Below are 16,832 nucleotides of genomic sequence, written 5' to 3'. Positions count from 1 at the left end.
ATAGAATAAAATATTATGAGAAACAAATGTATTCAAAATAAAAGGTATAGTTGTTGTAAGGACTCAATTTGTAACGATCCCAAACTGATATTGGGTTCGTACGTTAAACGCCCAAACAATAAAATTTGTAGAGAGTGGGCTGAAAGGTTAGGCCTTGGTCACCAGACAGTGGTTAATCATGGTTTTCATAGTAATTTGCATGAGGGTGAACCTGGAGTATCTAACAAGACTTTTTTCCAACACGACCTGAGTAGCTCCGGTCCTTAGACCTCGTCCGAGGAGCTTCATGTTCTTATTATTCTCCTTTTTTAGGGCTCAATGGTCTGGGAGACGATCTGTCCCCCTTCTTTTTGGCTACTTCCCCCTTCTTTTATACTAGCCTTTCCCTTCTCTTATGCGTCCACATGTAGGTTTCGCTTTTTAGGGCTGGTACTTGTTTTTTCAGCCCATACCCAAAGTAATTGGGGGTGGTTGTAAAAGCTGAAGAGCATGGTGAAGAGCATGGACCTGTCAGGCGTAGAATACTTAATTGCAGTATTGGCAGCCTTTTACTTGGGCCGCCCCTACATTGTGCTCGCCCTTTCTTTTAGGAGCGCTCTGGGATGCCGAGGACAAAATCGTCCTTGGCTATATCCCTAGGCCATTTGGACTTTCATTGTATGTCTTCAGCAATGCCTCTTCTCGACTCGAGCCTCGGGCCCTAATGTAAAGTGGGCCGGGGTCATAAATTCTCTAGCCCCACAGTTGTAAATATCAAATTATCTAAGTTATGCTATATAATAGAATAATATTATATCATTATATATTATATTTATAATTAAATAGAATTACATTTAACAATCAAAGGAAAAAAAAAAAAGATAACAACTTAAAAAAACAGCCAAATTAGATCAACTTAAAGTCTAGTTCAACACAAAAATTCATCAACTTAAAATACAGTTGCAAGATTGAATTTAAGGAAAAAAAAAAAAAAAAAACACGCGCACACACACAGAGTAATTACCATGTTGTGTTGGAGAAGAATTCAAATAAAAAATTCATTAAATTAAAGTAAAGATGCATGCAAGAGAGAATTATAAATCCATCAAAAGGGAAAAAAATAAGAGAGAGAGAGAGTAAACAACTTCTTTTCTGGGAAAAATATGGATTGAACTAATAATTTATATGGGTTGAAAAAAATGAATTTACATGGATTAACCTCTCTCTGATGAAACCTCAACACCTTTGATGGACCTCCAACACATGCCACCTCGCATTGCGTTGATGATGTTTAGATTAGTTTTGTTCATGTATTCTTCTCAACCATTGCAACCTTAGCTCAGAAAATTAAAGGTAGAAAGCTGTAAAAATTTCAAGGTGGAAGCGCCAGTTGCGCTTAAGATAAGAAAAGCGAAGAGAGTAGTAATGTTTAGTTAAATTAGAAAGTTGAAAAGTTGGGAAAGCGTTAAACGCTGCTAAAAAGAAGAAGAAACGTGAAAGCAGTTTATGGTTGAATTCAATCAATCATTTTTAATTTCCAAGAGAGGAAGAGACAAAAAAGAAGAAGAAATAGAATAGGACAAGGACTGATTAATTACTAGTGAGTTGGGTTTAATGTTGAAACATTAGCCAAATATGTTCTTGGGCAGATGAGGAGTCCATAATTCAAATGCAAAACATTTAAGCTTTTATTGAAGTAGACTAAATGGACCGAAATGGGCTGATCTAGACCGAATTGGGCAAAGATGGACTGAACTAGATCAAATGGACATAAATGAACTAAACTTGACCAATGGACATAAATGGACCGAATGGACCGAAAGGACTGAAGTGGACCTAGACCAAATGGACAAAAGCGAACCGAAATTTACCAAATGGACCAAAAGTATGCGTTTATTTCTCAAAAAAAAAAAAAAAAAAGAAAAGAAGAAGAAGACGAAGAAGAAGAAGAAGAAGCTAGTAGGCCTATCATAACCAAACCAAGCTGGAAAAGGTTTTAGTTTTTTCTAGTGTGTATTTGAAAAAAAAAATTTGTTGGAAATTGAAACAATATGTAAATTTATTTTATTGTTTATAAAAAAAATTAATTTCTATCTCTTGTCTAAGAAAAAAAGAATATCATCATTTAAATTAGTATAGTTGAACACATCACATTTATTATTTTATTTTATTTCTTTATATATATATATATATAGTTAAAGTTGAGAGAAAATTCAATTAGATACTAAATTGGATTTCAATTATGCTTTAATTTTGCCCACTATTATATCTAAACTAGTGTGTAACCCTGTGCACACACACAGGTACATTTAAAAATAATCATAGTTACATATTTATGTGAGTTTAAATTAAACTTGGTGTAAGAATTACAACTTACACATTTTTTAAGCTATGAATTTTTAAAATATGTATTGGTTTCTCATTTTATATATTAGATCTAGACTCTTCAATTTTTGCGCTCAATAATTCATTTGCCACAAAAATTTAAAAATTAGATGGAACACATAGCGCATAATTCAGTTTTTGATTTTTATACATAATAATTCACTTGACACAAAAATTTAAAAATTAAATAAAACACGTGGCACAAGACTACAATTTAGAATTTAATTAGATTTTCTCTCAGTTTTACTTATTAATATACACACACACTAGCATGTAACACATGCAAAAGCATGGATGCATTTAAAATTAAGCACAATTTTTATTATAAAAATATAAATAATTTGTCAAATTATTAAAAAAAAATAGCTTGTAACACATGCATATTTATAGATATATTTATAATTAACCACAGTTTTTATCATAAAAATATAAATAATTAGTCAAATTATTTTTTTTAAGTAAACATAATTAGTAATATATTAAAATTCTTACCTAAATATAATACTACTTATGATCATTTTTTTTTTTTTCTAATTTTTAATAAGATAGAAAGTGTGGTGATCCAAAGGGAGAGGACTGGATGGATCAAAAGAGAGGATTAATCTCCAATAGTTATATTCCCAACTCAGACTTTATCATGAAGATTATGGTATGGAACTGTAGATATATGGGCACTTAGTGCTGGTTTTCATAGATCAATCAATGATATGGTGAATACAAATAAGCCAAAGATTCTTATTGTGACAGAGACCAAAGTTGGAGGTTCTAGGGCTAAAGACATTTCTAACCATCTTCCTTTTGATGGTACTTTACACACGGATACAGTTGGGTATGCTAGAGGTTTCTGGGTTCTATGGAACTTAGATTGCGTGGGGGTGGATCATATAGCTTCAACTGAACAAGAGGTGCATACCATGATTAAGGTTAGGAATTCAGAGTTATCCTGGCTTTTATCTGCAATTTATGCTAATCCTAGGATCAGTGAACATTCCATCCTATGGAATAATCTTACTAGTGTTTCTGAAGGTCAGTCCTTTCCGTGGATTATGATGGGAGATTTTAATGAGGTACTCATGAGTGATGATAAATTTGGTGGTAGGCCTGTTAACTTTTGGCTTGCTATGAAATTCCAGCATTGCTTAGACACTTGTGGTATGACGGATATGGGATTTAGTGGAAATAGGTTTACCTGGACTAATTCAAGAGGTGTGGCTAATCTTATCCAAGAAAGAATAGACAGAAGCTTTTGTAACATGAGATGGTTGCTCATGTATCCAAAAGCAAGTGATAAACATCTTACTTGGGTGCATTCTGACCACTATCCCTTACTTATTGATCTGGACAGTAGATCTAGTCTTCACTTGAGTTGTCCATTCCGGTTCCAACTTGGTTGGCTGTCTCTTCCGGAGTTCCATAAACTTTTTCAGAAGGCTTGGAGAGATTCTATTCCTATGGAGAGTGCAATTAAGTCTTTTGTTGATGCAACAAAAAAATTGGAATAAAGAGATCTTAGGTAATATCTTTGCGAGGAAACGAAGACTTGAAGCTTGACTAAATGGCATCTAGCGATGCATTGCAACCAATCCAAATCAGTTCTTATTAAATTTGGACTGGAAGTTGAGAAAGGAATATGCGGAAGTGCTTGCTTTGGAAGAAGAGTACTGGGTAATGAAGTCTAGAATAGGCTTCTTGGTGAATGGTGATCGCAATACCTCCTTTTATCAACTTCGGTTTTAGCTAGGAGGAGGAGGAATAAGATAGTGAGTCTTAAAAATAATAATAGAGAGTGGATTTGTGACGAAGCTGAGGTAGCAAATCACATCAGACAGAGATTCATATCCTTATATACTTCTAGCATGGAGTGTGGATACCATAGGCCTTGGGATATTCCAAACTGGCAAGTACGTATTTCCCAGGAGGATGCTGACAGAATATGAAGTCCTGTGGCTGATCTGGAAGTTAGAGCAGCTCTATTGTCTACGAAGCCTTTCAAAGCCCCTGGCCGGATGGGCTGCATGCAGGATTTTTCCAAAGATTTTGACTTTTAGTAGGTGGTTCAGTCTAAGAGATAGTAAAGGAGGATTCCGTTATGGTGAGGTTCTGAAATTATTAAATAAAACTTTGGTTACTTTGATATCCAAACATCCTGGTGCAGCTAATCTTAGCAGTTTTCAGCCTATTAGCTTATGTAACACAGTTTACTAGTTGATCACAAAAGTTGTTGTTGCTTGGATCAGAACACTCCTCTCAGATCTCATCTCTCCTATGCAATTAGCTTTTGTCTCGGGGAGAAACGGGTTGGATGATGTTATTATAGTACAGGAAATTCTGCACACCATGAGCCTAAAAAAAGGAGGAACTAGTTATATGGCGATTAAAATTGATCTTGAAAAAGCTTATGATAGATTGGAGTGGGGCTACATCCGAGACACCCTTACTCTGTTTATTGTTCCTCCTTACTTGATCAATGTAATGATAAGCTGTGTCTCCTCCTCTTTAGTTGTTGTTTTCCTCAATGGGGGTGCTCTTGAGGATTTCAAACCTTCCCGGGGGATAAGACTAGGTGATCCTCTCTTGCCATATATCTTCATTATGTGCATGAAGTCCTTGGATTCTTGATAAAAGATAAGTGTGATTCAAATCTTTTGGATCCTATTAAAGCCTCTAGAGGTGGTCCGGCCTTTTCCCATCTCTTTTTTGCGGATGATCTTGTGCTATTTGGTAAGGCGGGTGAGAAGAATTGCCAAATTATTAAAGATACATTGGAGGTCTTTTGTGAACTTTCTAGACAAAAGGTGAATAATGACAAATCTAGAATCTATCTCTCCCAATGTGGAGTATTATAGACGAGACATGATTTGCTCCTGCCTAAACCTCCATTCTACATCAAATCTAGGCACCTATCTTGGTTTTCTTTGAAGAGTCCAAGTCCGACAACTCAGGATTTCAACTTTGTAGTGGAAAGGGTTTGAGGGCGTCTAGCTGGCTAGAAAGCAAATCTTCTATCCTTTGCTGGTCAAATTGTTCTGGCTCAGTCTGTTCTAGCAGCTATTCATGCATATGTCATGCAAGGTACATTGCTACCTAGTCGAGTACTTGTAGCTGTTGATAAGATTGGAAGGGATTTTATTTGGGGTTCCACTAATGAGAAACGGAAAATCCATTTGGTTAGGTGGGAGAGTATTACCAAACCAAAAAAGGAAGGCGAACTAGGTCTTTTAGTAGCTAAACTGAAGAACATTGTCTTACTTGCTAAATTGAATTGGAGACCTCGTTTGGAGAAGGATCAAGCTTCGGCCAGAGTGCTTCAGAGTAAATATGCAAATACTCGAAGAGCATGGTCTCAAACCTGGTCAGGTATTAAGAAAGGGGAGGAAGTGTTTATCCAAGGCACTAAATGGCTCATCGGTGTAAACAATACAGTTAATTTCTGGCATGATAAATGGCTAAATGAGGGGAGCCTTAGGAGCTTAATGGAAGGTCCTCTAAACAAAGATGAATATCTATTACTGATCAGAGATATGATTTATGAGGGTTCTTGGAATCTTAACCTCTGCTCTTTTGATTTTCCTGCAGTCCTTAGAATGAAGATCAAGGCCATTCCCATTCCTTTCTCAGATGTCAAAGTGGATGGTCTATGCTGGTCAGATTCTCCTTCGGGTGAATTCAATGGGAGGAGTGCTTACAAATTGGCCTGTGGTGTATCTCAACTACAGTGCAAATTTAAAGGTCAGTGAATTTGGAAGCTTGACACACTACCAAAGATTCAACGTTTTGTAAGTGTATATGAAGTGCCTACCAGTTAAATCCTTGCTGGTTCATCGAGGGATAGCAAAGGACCTTTGCCAAAGGTAGACCAGTGTGAGGGCTGTGAAGAGTATTTTTAGACAATTTTACACATGCAAAGGGACTATGCAGCAGCAAAAGACTTTTGGCAAAGAGCAAATATTGACATTTGCAATGACAATTTCTTCAATGTTGACATTTGCTCTTGGTTAAAGAATAATCTGGAAAATAGTTAGAGTATGATGAGGAACCAACTTCCATGGAGGTATTTCTTTGCGTTTGGTGTTTGGAAAATCTAGTTATTCAAGAATGGAAGGATCTTTAATTGGAACTCTACAATACAATTCTCTCTAAAGGAGGACTAACTTACATCATTCTTCGCTTATTTCAGACTGCAGAGATTTGGTGACTACTTTCCCGGAGGTAAGAATCAAACGCTGCTTTCGAGAGGCGAACCATTGTGCAGATAGATTGGCTAAGGCTGGTGCAAGACTTCAGCAAGATTTTGTTGTTTTTGAATACCCCCTTTCGGAGGTAGTTTTGCCTTTGTTGTATGACTCTACTAGAGTTTTCTTTGAAAGGCTTCGGCCTAACTCTGATGTTTGTTCTTAATTTTTAATTCATATCCTTTTCTACCAAAAAAAAAAAAAAGTGTAGTGATCTTTATTATATGGTGGTTTTTACTAAGTATATGTGATTGGTTTTTTATTTATTTATTTATTTTTATTTTATTCTTCATTAATATTAGATTCTTAGTATTTTACATTTATTAACTTACTTAGCACAAAAATTAAAAACCCTAAGTGGACACATGGCACAAAATTGGATTCTAATTTCATATTCTAATTTAACTTTCTCTAAACTTTATATATATATATATATATATATATATATTTCTAGTTAGTTTCTCTCAAACATCCACAGTTTTTCATTCTTTAACTGATGTCGTGGAAACCTGAAGAAAGCACACACGATACTCTCTTGATAGTACAAAAACTAAACTATTAGCTTCTGGTAGTAACCCTCGAATCCATGAGAGGTTTCCCTAAATCCTCAAAGAGAAGAAAACTGGAATCCACCAGAAAAATATTTGACAAAAGTCTATGTTTATTAATAATAATTTGATAACTGACTTGCCTTTAGAGGCTACAATGCATTTGAATAGTAAAAACAAAACCTAGAAACCTAGGGCAACTAGAAACCCTAAGGCAACTATGAAAGCATATAAAACCTTAATTTGACCAAAAAAAAAAAAAACATCAAAAGCACCTAAAAAGAAGGAAATAAATTACCTAAACCTAAAATAACAAAAATTACATAAAAACACTAAAATTAAATAATTACAAAAATTAAATATTAAACCGTGTCCTACATAAGACCCCTCCACTTGAAACAAACTCATCCTCGAGTTGATGGTCAAAATTTGAAATCTTCCACTCCAAATAAACAAATGATTTGAATGCTTTAATAACTTGATCCAATTTTGAAACTTGAATTCTTCATAAAGTATAGCATAAAATTTCTTCTCATCTACCTTCAATTTATTTGCAACATCAATCAACAAAGGGTTGAAAATAAAATTAAAATTTTCTACTCCAAAAATATCAACATATTGTGTGGTCATCTTCAACAAATCAACAGGAACCTGGGGGTTGTGGATGATGGACTCATCATTATATTTAACCTCAATTGGATCTTCCACAATATTCTCATTAAAACTTTTGACAAGTGGTATCATCATTTTTCAATTCAATAACTTGTTGCAAGTCTTGATCCTTTTTAACCACTTTAAAATTTTCTTTAGAAATAGGCTGCTTCTTCTCAACCCTCAAACCCTTTTCTTTATGTGACACATGGACTTGGCTATGATAATTTTGGTTTTGTGGTTGACCTTTCATATTTTGAATATACTGCTTTTCATATGAATATACAGATTTATAATCAACACTTGTATAATCTAGTATATCATAATAGTCATTAGAAAACCATAAATCAATTAATACCCTTTTCATTCTTTGCCAAGAGTGGATTGGATGCTTACCTCATCGCTTTCTATCGATTTGAATGTCTTCCCACCATTCCTCTGCTTCATCATCCAATTTATTAGATGCAAGCTGCACTTTTTCTTCATCACAAATCTTCCAAAAATTAAAATACACTTCCAAATCAAGAAGCTAGTCAATAAAATCCAACTTAAACATATCTCCGTCAAAGAATGGAATTTTCTTGTAGTAGGGAGTGTGTCATTGAATATATTGATCATTGTTGTTGTGAGATGATTTTCTAGCAAGAAGAGTAGCAATCATTTGCTTGATTTTGCCTATAATTTGCTAACTCTTTTCACGAAATTGTTAATTTTCATCACGAAAATCAAGGAACTCAACCCTAGTAAGGAATGTGTTGTCGACGTCGTTGCCGTCGTCGTTGTTGTGGTGGTCGCCGTCTCGCCGATTAGCCATCAGACCAAGGTATGTTAAGGCTTTGATACCAACTGATGCAGGATGTGGAAGCGTCAAGAAGTAGAACGCGTCTACTTTTAGAAAACAAGAAACAAAATATATTTACTTCTAAAAAATAACCTCAAATCCACAAAGGTTCCTTGAATCCACAGGGAGCAAATGTCTGGAATCTATCAAAGAATAAAAAGACAAAAATCTGAATTTTATTGATTGAATAATTGTTCCAAAAACATATACAAACTTAGGGGCCTATTAAAGGGTTCTGTAAAACTTGACAGACAAGAAAATATATTTCAAAATAACTCCTAATTGATACCTAACAATAACAGGAACCAAGTTTGACTTAAAAAGTATTAAAAGCACCTAAAAACAAGGAAATAATAACCCTAAACCTAAAATAACAAAAATTACAAATTAAATACCAAAACTAATAAATTATAATAATTAAATTGTAGATTTCATCCTACATCATTAACTCAAAATCTTCCTTATAAACTTCAAGGATTACAATTTACAAAAAACCATTCTTCTTCTTTTTTTTCTTTTAAAAAAAAATCACCTAGCAATGTTTTAGAGTATCTTTTAACATGTGGGGGTGGACTGGGGAACCAAGACCCTTTACTTTGTTAGTGTCCAATGTCCATGTAATTGTTTTCGAGCTATTCAAGTTCCGCTTTTTTCAAAATTTATAATAAAAAAAATTATAAAGTAACCTATGAAGTTGTTCAAAATTTTATTTTATTTTTTCCTTAGTTTTTCTCAACAACCAAATGGAGACTAACCCCTCTCTATATATTTGTTAATTTTGGTATCAAATTTTGTTTGAGCGTTGTTCTGGTATTGACTAGAATTATAAATGGACCGAATTTCTAGACTTAGACAGGCTTATACGGTTAACCTTAACCTAGTGTTGTCAGATTGAATTCTTTTTCCTGAATGTAAGTGGAGGATTTCGCCCGGTTTCTATATAGCAATGTGGAAATCCAGTATAATCATGTTGTTGAACAATTTTAGACTGAATTTTAATTCTATTTGACTGCAATATCAAAAGTCATGTAATTCAATGACTTAATCCATTCTCTGTTTAGGAGAATCAAGGTTTAAAACTATAATTATTGAATTTTCAAAATTAGTTCTTTTGGTTTTTGAAGTACTCCAGCCTTGATTTTAATCTTTAGGAGTCATTGAAAATGGAATAACTCTTGGAATACGATCAATAGTGCTCATTACTCTCACATGCATGATAGGATTCAATTATTAAATTCATGGTGGGTTTATTATGGATGTGAAAGGAGGTAACGTCATTTCACTATACTCTAGGGGTACCTAAGTCCAATGAAGGAACTAGAGTTATTTACTTCAATGGCAATGTTCATCTATGGCTTTCAATTTTTTTTTTTTTGGAGGTCGTGGGTGGGGGCAGAAGTGTGGGGTGCCTATGAATCAAAATTTTTATTCTTTTAAATCCAGCATATCCTGGTTGTTGAACAGTTCATAAGATTCAAGATTTTGAATTTCCATCTTCATATGTACATTAGAAATTGCTTAGCATTACAGGATTAGACCATGACTCCTATTTCTGCAAATTCTAGCATCCCCACTGCTCTTAATCATTGCTTCAAATATTTATTATCAGTAAGAAACAAAGTAAAAACCGAAGGAACTAATTACAAGTTCTCTAAATAGTAATGATGCATGTGATGTGTGCATCGAAGGTGCCCTTGCTTTCTTTCTTTAGTACATAAATATGGTAAAAATAGTCCACAACCTCTCTCATATATTTTTTTTTCTTTTATCCACCAAAGCCTTTGTCAAAGCTAGGAAACGTCAAGCTGTCCTCACACGGAGAGGAACTCCATGTTCAGGTGCAATAACCAACCTAAATGCAGGGGAGTGTTGGTATGCCGGCGATAGTGAGAAGCAAAACTTGGATAGAATGAGAGATAAAATCACCTTCAGTTCTGTCATGGCAAAGTGTTGGCCAGCACAGACACGAGACCCTACTCCAAATGGCATATAAGCTTGGGGAGTCTTACAAGCCCCAACAATTCCATGAGCAAATCTTTCTGGATTGAATTTGTGTGCATCAGGTCCCCACAAATCATAGTGCTGTTGTAATATTGGGATTGGAATCTGAATGTTTATGCCTTTTGGGATCATCATGTCTTTGAATGTTATGTCTTCCAGGGCCTCTCTGTTCACAAAAGCTGCAGGTGGGTAAAGACGCAATGTCTCTTGGATCACCATTGTCAACTGCCGTCAAATACAAGGTTAGTGAACCTAGTCAATGAATGGGTGTGTCAACTCTCATGTATTAATTTCTCAATGTTGAGTACACGGTTTCAGAATTTGTGAGGCATTGGTGTCAATCTCTCCTTGTAATATTTGGTAACTGATGCATCAAGTTCTTTATGTGTGAAATTAAATGAAAAAAAAAAAAAAAAAATTGAACCTCAAAGGCATAATTATGGGAAGAATATTCAATCATGTTACTAGCCATTAGAAGTCACTTTTCTGATGATACTTCAATGGGGTATGAAAATTTATTCTTGAACGTTTTTCCAGGCACCACCTCCAATTCTAAGGCAATCTTACATTTATAAGTGCATATGACACCAATATATGTGCAGAAGCATTCTTCTAAATATATACTATATGCACAGAAGCACCATATAATACACTCCTACATGCATTCTTTTTCTCTCTTGTTTGCTGGGATATTCTGAATTAACATGCATCCATATGTAGTGGGAGTGTTTTCTTGGAAGATAACTTGATAAAATCAAATACAGAAATAGCTAAAACTAATAGTACTATCATACAGTAACTAGAATTATAAATTTTAAAGAAAAATACATACCGTTTTCATGTTTCGGAGCATGTCGACATCTGGTAGACTATCCCCAACTATTTCGAGCACCTCAGCACAAGCACGAGCTTGCCATTCAGGATGTGCAGCCAGTAACATCAAGCTCCATGAGGCTGTGATGGCAGTGGTCTCATAGCCAGCAAAGTATATGTTTTTGCAATTATCCACAATGAACTTGTCACATGGGCCATAATAGTCATTATTACTTTTGGCACCCTCAAGAATCATTTGTAAAAGATCCTTCTCATATGATGCTTCAGTGCGCTGTTTTACCACCTTTAATATCATTGAGTTGATCTCTTCTTCAAGTTTCCACATAGCTCTATTGTTTTTGCTCGGCAAGAATCTATAAAATATACATAACATCCATTTTGAAAAATTTAGGAATAATCATCCCTAGCAATGTTCTCTTTCCCTCCAACCCCATTTATAAAAGAATAGAGATACCCCTAGTTTTCTTATCTCATAAATCCTCGACCCATAGAAGGCCAGGGTTGAATCTAAATCCTTAGGCCAGTGTTTAATCTAAATCCTACTCTTTTATAAGAAAGGGACGTATCGTTAGGCTATAAGAACACTAGTCAATTAAAGATGTTCACAAACAACAAACCAAAATTTGTCAATGTTATAGTTTTCTATTCTTTGTTATTAAGATCAATGGATTCAAAATGTTACCATACCTAAAACCAGGAACTCCAACATTTCCCTTGGACATGATTCCTTGAAGAGTATTGAGTTTTAAGAATATTTCTTCCCCTTGGGAATAGTTGCTTCCAAAACAGGCTCTTGATATTATATCTGCCGATAGGCTTCTCAAATCCTCATTGATTTTAATGTCTGCAATCCCTCCCTCATTTTCAATTCTACTCTCCCAACTTCTTAGCATTGAGGTTGTTGAGTCCACCATTAGGTTTACCATGCCCTTCAGAAAGAAATGCACATATTATTTCTAGCAGTATAAAAGTTTACAACAACAACCTAGCCTTAGTCTATAGAGATTTATTAAATGATGGTATAGTAGTGACTAATTAATCTAAAGCTTAGTATGATGAGGCATTGAATTACCAACAGTATAACGCAATCTTGACTCAAACAATCAGGAAACTGAGACAATATTGTGCTTTAGGATTGTTTCTGAGTTTTGTTCATGTAAAATGGCATATTAATATTGTCAAAACTGGACTATCCCAAAAAAAAAAGACAAAACTGGTTTCAGGTTAGTTAGTTAATAACAAAAATAAAAAATAAAACGTAATAAAAGAATGGTTTCAGATTATGTCTTTGTAGAGGATTACATTGCCTATAATAAGTGAAATTTACCTTAACCCTATCAATGTACAATTCAGGAGCAATAATCTTCCTTTGATGGGCCCAAATTGCGCCATTTGACGACAGAATGCCTTGGCCCAGAAGCGGCCCACGATCTTTGGATAGATAAGAAGGTTTTCCAAGGTTCAAAGAAGTGCAAAGGCTGATTTCCTTCACCATCTCTGGATCTGTTATGCATAATAGCTGTATGTTTCCAGATGAATATAAGAATATCGGTCCTGCCACCAATGCATACTAGCTAGGTGAGCAAGGTTGAAAAAGATAAATTTAAGATTTTGATTTTGATTTAGTGTTGATATGCATATTTTGATCATATGATCTTCAAGAGGTCCATTGTTAATATTCTAGGCATGTCTTGGACTAATTGCTAAAGATTACAAAACAGAGGAAAGTATTTGCTATATGACAAAACATGCCATTGTTTCTTCAACTTGTTACAAGTAAAAATGTGCATTCATCATTAAAATGAAATCTACTATAATTCCCATTCCCAAATCCCTATCCATGTCCAAGTTCACCTATTGGAAAAGTGGAAAAAAAAAACATTTGAAACAGAAAAGTACCAACTTTTATTATTAATTTATTTTCTGAACAATGCTTTTATTGGAGAAATATAATAAAGAAGCAAAAACAAAAAGAACCATCCGGTACAAATACAAGGTCATTGTCATAAGTATGGACTACAAAAGTTTATAACTCTAATTACAATTGGAATATTAAGACATCAAAAGTTGTCTAAAATCTGAGCTACACCCTCTATGACTACTGCTATTTTAATTTTCAACTCCCTAAACTATATTTCAACCTACTTTGGTAGTTAGAGAGAGAGAAGAAGAAGAAGAAAGGAAATGACAAGTGAGGTACCATATTTATTTCTCCACTGCTCCAAATATGGGAAGAGAGTGGAAGGCCAGTCATGAGCAATAGCATCAGGGTGATCATACTCCTTTGTAGCAGTAGTTTTTGGTGTTGAATGAACTTGGAGTTGAATTCTCTTCATTTCAGGGATGTTCCCAAAGAAGAAAGAAGGAGAAGGTCCCCTTATACCTTGCCTTTGAAGTTTAGCTCCGAGAAGTTTTGGTTTCAAAACCAAAAGGTTATAGAGTGCCATTAACAACACTATAAACCCTCCTATAACCACTGATACAGTGATCTTCGCCATTAGAATTGGGTTTGCTTCCATGTTTTTGCTTCTTTTGCTTCTTTCCTCCCTAGACTTCGATCAAAACTAGGACTCTTTAGATTCTTTGCGTTTTCTTTCAGGTATTAATAGTCAATAGTCTGTTTTGCTGGCCACATTTTTTTGTCTTTTTTTGGTTTTTTGATCTTTAGCATTTTCCAAAAAATCTATATTGTGTTAGATTTTTATCTGATTTGACAAGTGTAATTGGACTAACTGAGACGTATTACCTTGAGACATTGCAGCCTATATGGTTTTGTTTTTGTTATGATAATGTTGATTAATAAGTGCACGAACTGTTTTGTCTTTTAGTCTTTAGAGCACCAGTTGCAACCAAAAAAAAAAAAATATTCTATTTTTACCTAACAAAAGTTTACTTTATCCATTTTAACATTTTACTTTATAATAAACCCTGCATTACATCTATTACTTTAGCATATCACTTATTAAAATAACTTTTTAAAAAAATTTCTAACTTTAAAAAAAAAAAAAAATCACCACGCTTTCCGCAAGTAGTAGCAAGCCAGCCACCACAATCCACCCAAAACCAATTTGAACCCATTGAATCACCTTAACCCACATCTAAATCCAGCCAAAACCCATTCCACTAGACCACCAAAACCACAAAGATCAAACCACCACCAACGACTCACTGCAACCCATCAAAATCAACCCATAAAAAAATATCCACACAACAACCCCAACAAAAAATCGCCACAAACCACCGAGAGAGAGAGAGAGGTAAAATTTAAAAACATTCAAAAGTTTTACAATTTTTATTTCTATTATTAGAATTGTACTTGTGCGCGTCGGAAATGAGGCTATTAGGGTTGAGCTCACTTGGGCTCACAACTTACTTATAAGGAGGGCTTAGGATTTCCTACTTTGGATCGTTCTCGATACAGAGACTCAACGTAGTTTTTTCTCTCTCTTTCTGAATCACTATTTCTCTCTACCAATTGTGCACGCCGGAAATGAGGCTATTGGACTTGACCTTACTTGGGTTCACAACTTACTTATAAGGTGGACTTAGGATTTTCTACTTTGGGTCGTTCTCGGCACAGAGACTCAACGTAGTTTCTCCTCTCTCTTTCTGAATCATTGTTTCTCTCTACTCTCTATTTTTTGTGAACCTTTCAACAAAACCTTTTTCCTTTTCATCTTCTTATATTTATAGCTCTGGATTAGTGGAGAGACTATGATTACAACTATAGTTAGTGCAATTGGGGGTCCAATATCATCAGTTGTAAGTGGGTGGTTAGGTGGGGGTGGAATGTGGCGAATGTGACCTTGGAACTTGGTTCCAACTTAAGTAGGAATGCTTGGTAGTGATGTTTCCTAAGAACTGCCGAACATGCTATGGTGTGTTCGGATTTTAGTCTTTCTTTATTATTTGGGAACGTTATGCCGAGCAATGGTCAGGTGATGATACTTGGGCTTGTAGTTTGTAAGGGTAGAGTAGAAAGAGATTGGAGACATGAGCCATGCTGCTGGGCCTGAACCCAAGGCCCAACTGGATCCGGGTACCTTGATGCCATACAGTACTATTTATCAATGCTAAATTTTTTACCATTTAGTCATTTGTAATATTTGATGTGGGAGGTTTTTTTATGTTTAGTGTGCTAAATGCTAAAAAATTAGCATTTAGCACACTTGATGCTAGTGCTCTTATCCCTTTTTTTTTCAAGTGAGTTTTGGATAACAATAGGTTTAGGAACACAACTATTTTCACAAGTAATATATGTTATGATTAGTGCATAATAAAAATGGTAAATATGATGGTGTTCAGAGAGATAGTCAATACAATTTCTCATTAGATAAATGAGAAGGTTTTTTTTTTTTTTTTTTAAAGGAATATTGTAAAGGACAAGGGAGTTCATACTAGTGATCTCATCCTTATAATCAATTGTACTACTCTTCTTCTTTTTCCATGACCCACAATTAAAAGGTAAAGAAAGAAATCAAACACAATTGTTATTAATTTGCAAAGATATGAAGGAAATCAAAAAAATTAATCTTAGTGTTACTAAGAGTATGGATGATTAGATGAATTTATTTTTATAGTTTATTTTGTTTATAAATAAACTTGTATGAGAGAGAAAGAGAGAGAGTTGAAAACAATGGATAAACAGACAAATGATCTAATATTTTGAGCTAAAACTATTTTTACTACCCTGGAAAGCACTTTAAACATGTATAAGCATGATTTTGTGTTCCTTCTAATACCTATATATAGGTTAAAGGACCAAGTTTGAGCAAAAAAACAAAATGGAAAAGAAAGGGAAAAACCAAGTGTGGGAGTGGTTTTTTCCAACCTAGGCAATGGGCTTTAACATTCATAGGCTCGTGTGTTTTAATCTCGAATGAAGTATTAAATTCTAATTTTACTTTTTACAGGGGAGAGGAGGAAGGCCCATTGTTACTAAAGACCAAAATGAGTGATTGGGTGTCTAAGGCTGTGTTTGTTTTGGGCGAAAATCACTTCCGGAAATGCTTTTCCGTAAAATAGGCTGTTTGGTTGGTCCGGAAAATTGGGTCAAACGGAAATTATTTTCCGTTGACCATAAAATAAGCCCTCTAATTCCGGAAAAGTATTTCCGTTTTTATTTTACCTTCAAATCACTTCTGGAACTGAGATGCGCAAAGGGAGAAAGAGAGAGAGAGAACGACTCAGCGGAACGGCAGAGAGAGAGAGAGTAGGGAGAGTGAACCGGGTTTGATCGTCGCAACACCGTGTCGATCGCAATCTCGCCTTCGCACCGATCGCAATCGCAGCACCGCGCCACACCGCCGATCTCTCTCTTTCTCGATCTCCCTTTCCCTTTTGAACCGAGTCTGATTGACG

The 16,832-nt window shown here is 34.9% G+C and overlaps 2 protein-coding genes across 2 annotated transcripts; one reads left to right on the top strand and one right to left on the bottom strand.

Moving 5' to 3' along the window:
- Positions 1-3,071: 3,071 nt before the first annotated feature.
- LOC115984923 lies at positions 3,072-3,866 on the top strand. The gene has a single exon (XM_031107906.1). It carries the CDS (start codon positions 3,072-3,074, stop codon positions 3,864-3,866), a length of 795 nt encoding a protein of 264 aa, XP_030963766.1.
- A 6,329-nt stretch (positions 3,867-10,195) lies between these two features.
- Positions 10,196-14,018, bottom strand: LOC115984166 (cytochrome P450 714C2-like). Its single transcript, XM_031107093.1, has 5 exons — positions 13,672-14,018; positions 12,799-13,025; positions 12,159-12,400; positions 11,470-11,824; positions 10,196-10,862 (listed from the first exon to the last, which is right to left on the bottom strand). The coding sequence occupies exons 1-5, from the start codon at positions 13,988-13,990 to the stop codon at positions 10,437-10,439; spliced, it is 1,569 nt and encodes a 522-aa protein (XP_030962953.1). The 5' UTR covers positions 13,991-14,018; the 3' UTR covers positions 10,196-10,436.
- Positions 14,019-16,832: the final 2,814 nt, after the last annotated feature.

Source organism: Quercus lobata, chromosome 4 (assembly GCF_001633185.2).
Source record: "Quercus lobata isolate SW786 chromosome 4, ValleyOak3.0 Primary Assembly, whole genome shotgun sequence".
NCBI lineage: Eukaryota > Viridiplantae > Streptophyta > Magnoliopsida > Fagales > Fagaceae > Quercus > Quercus lobata.
The sequence above is the reverse complement of the archived record's forward strand: the minus strand, read 5'-3'. Positions and strand labels throughout refer to the sequence as shown.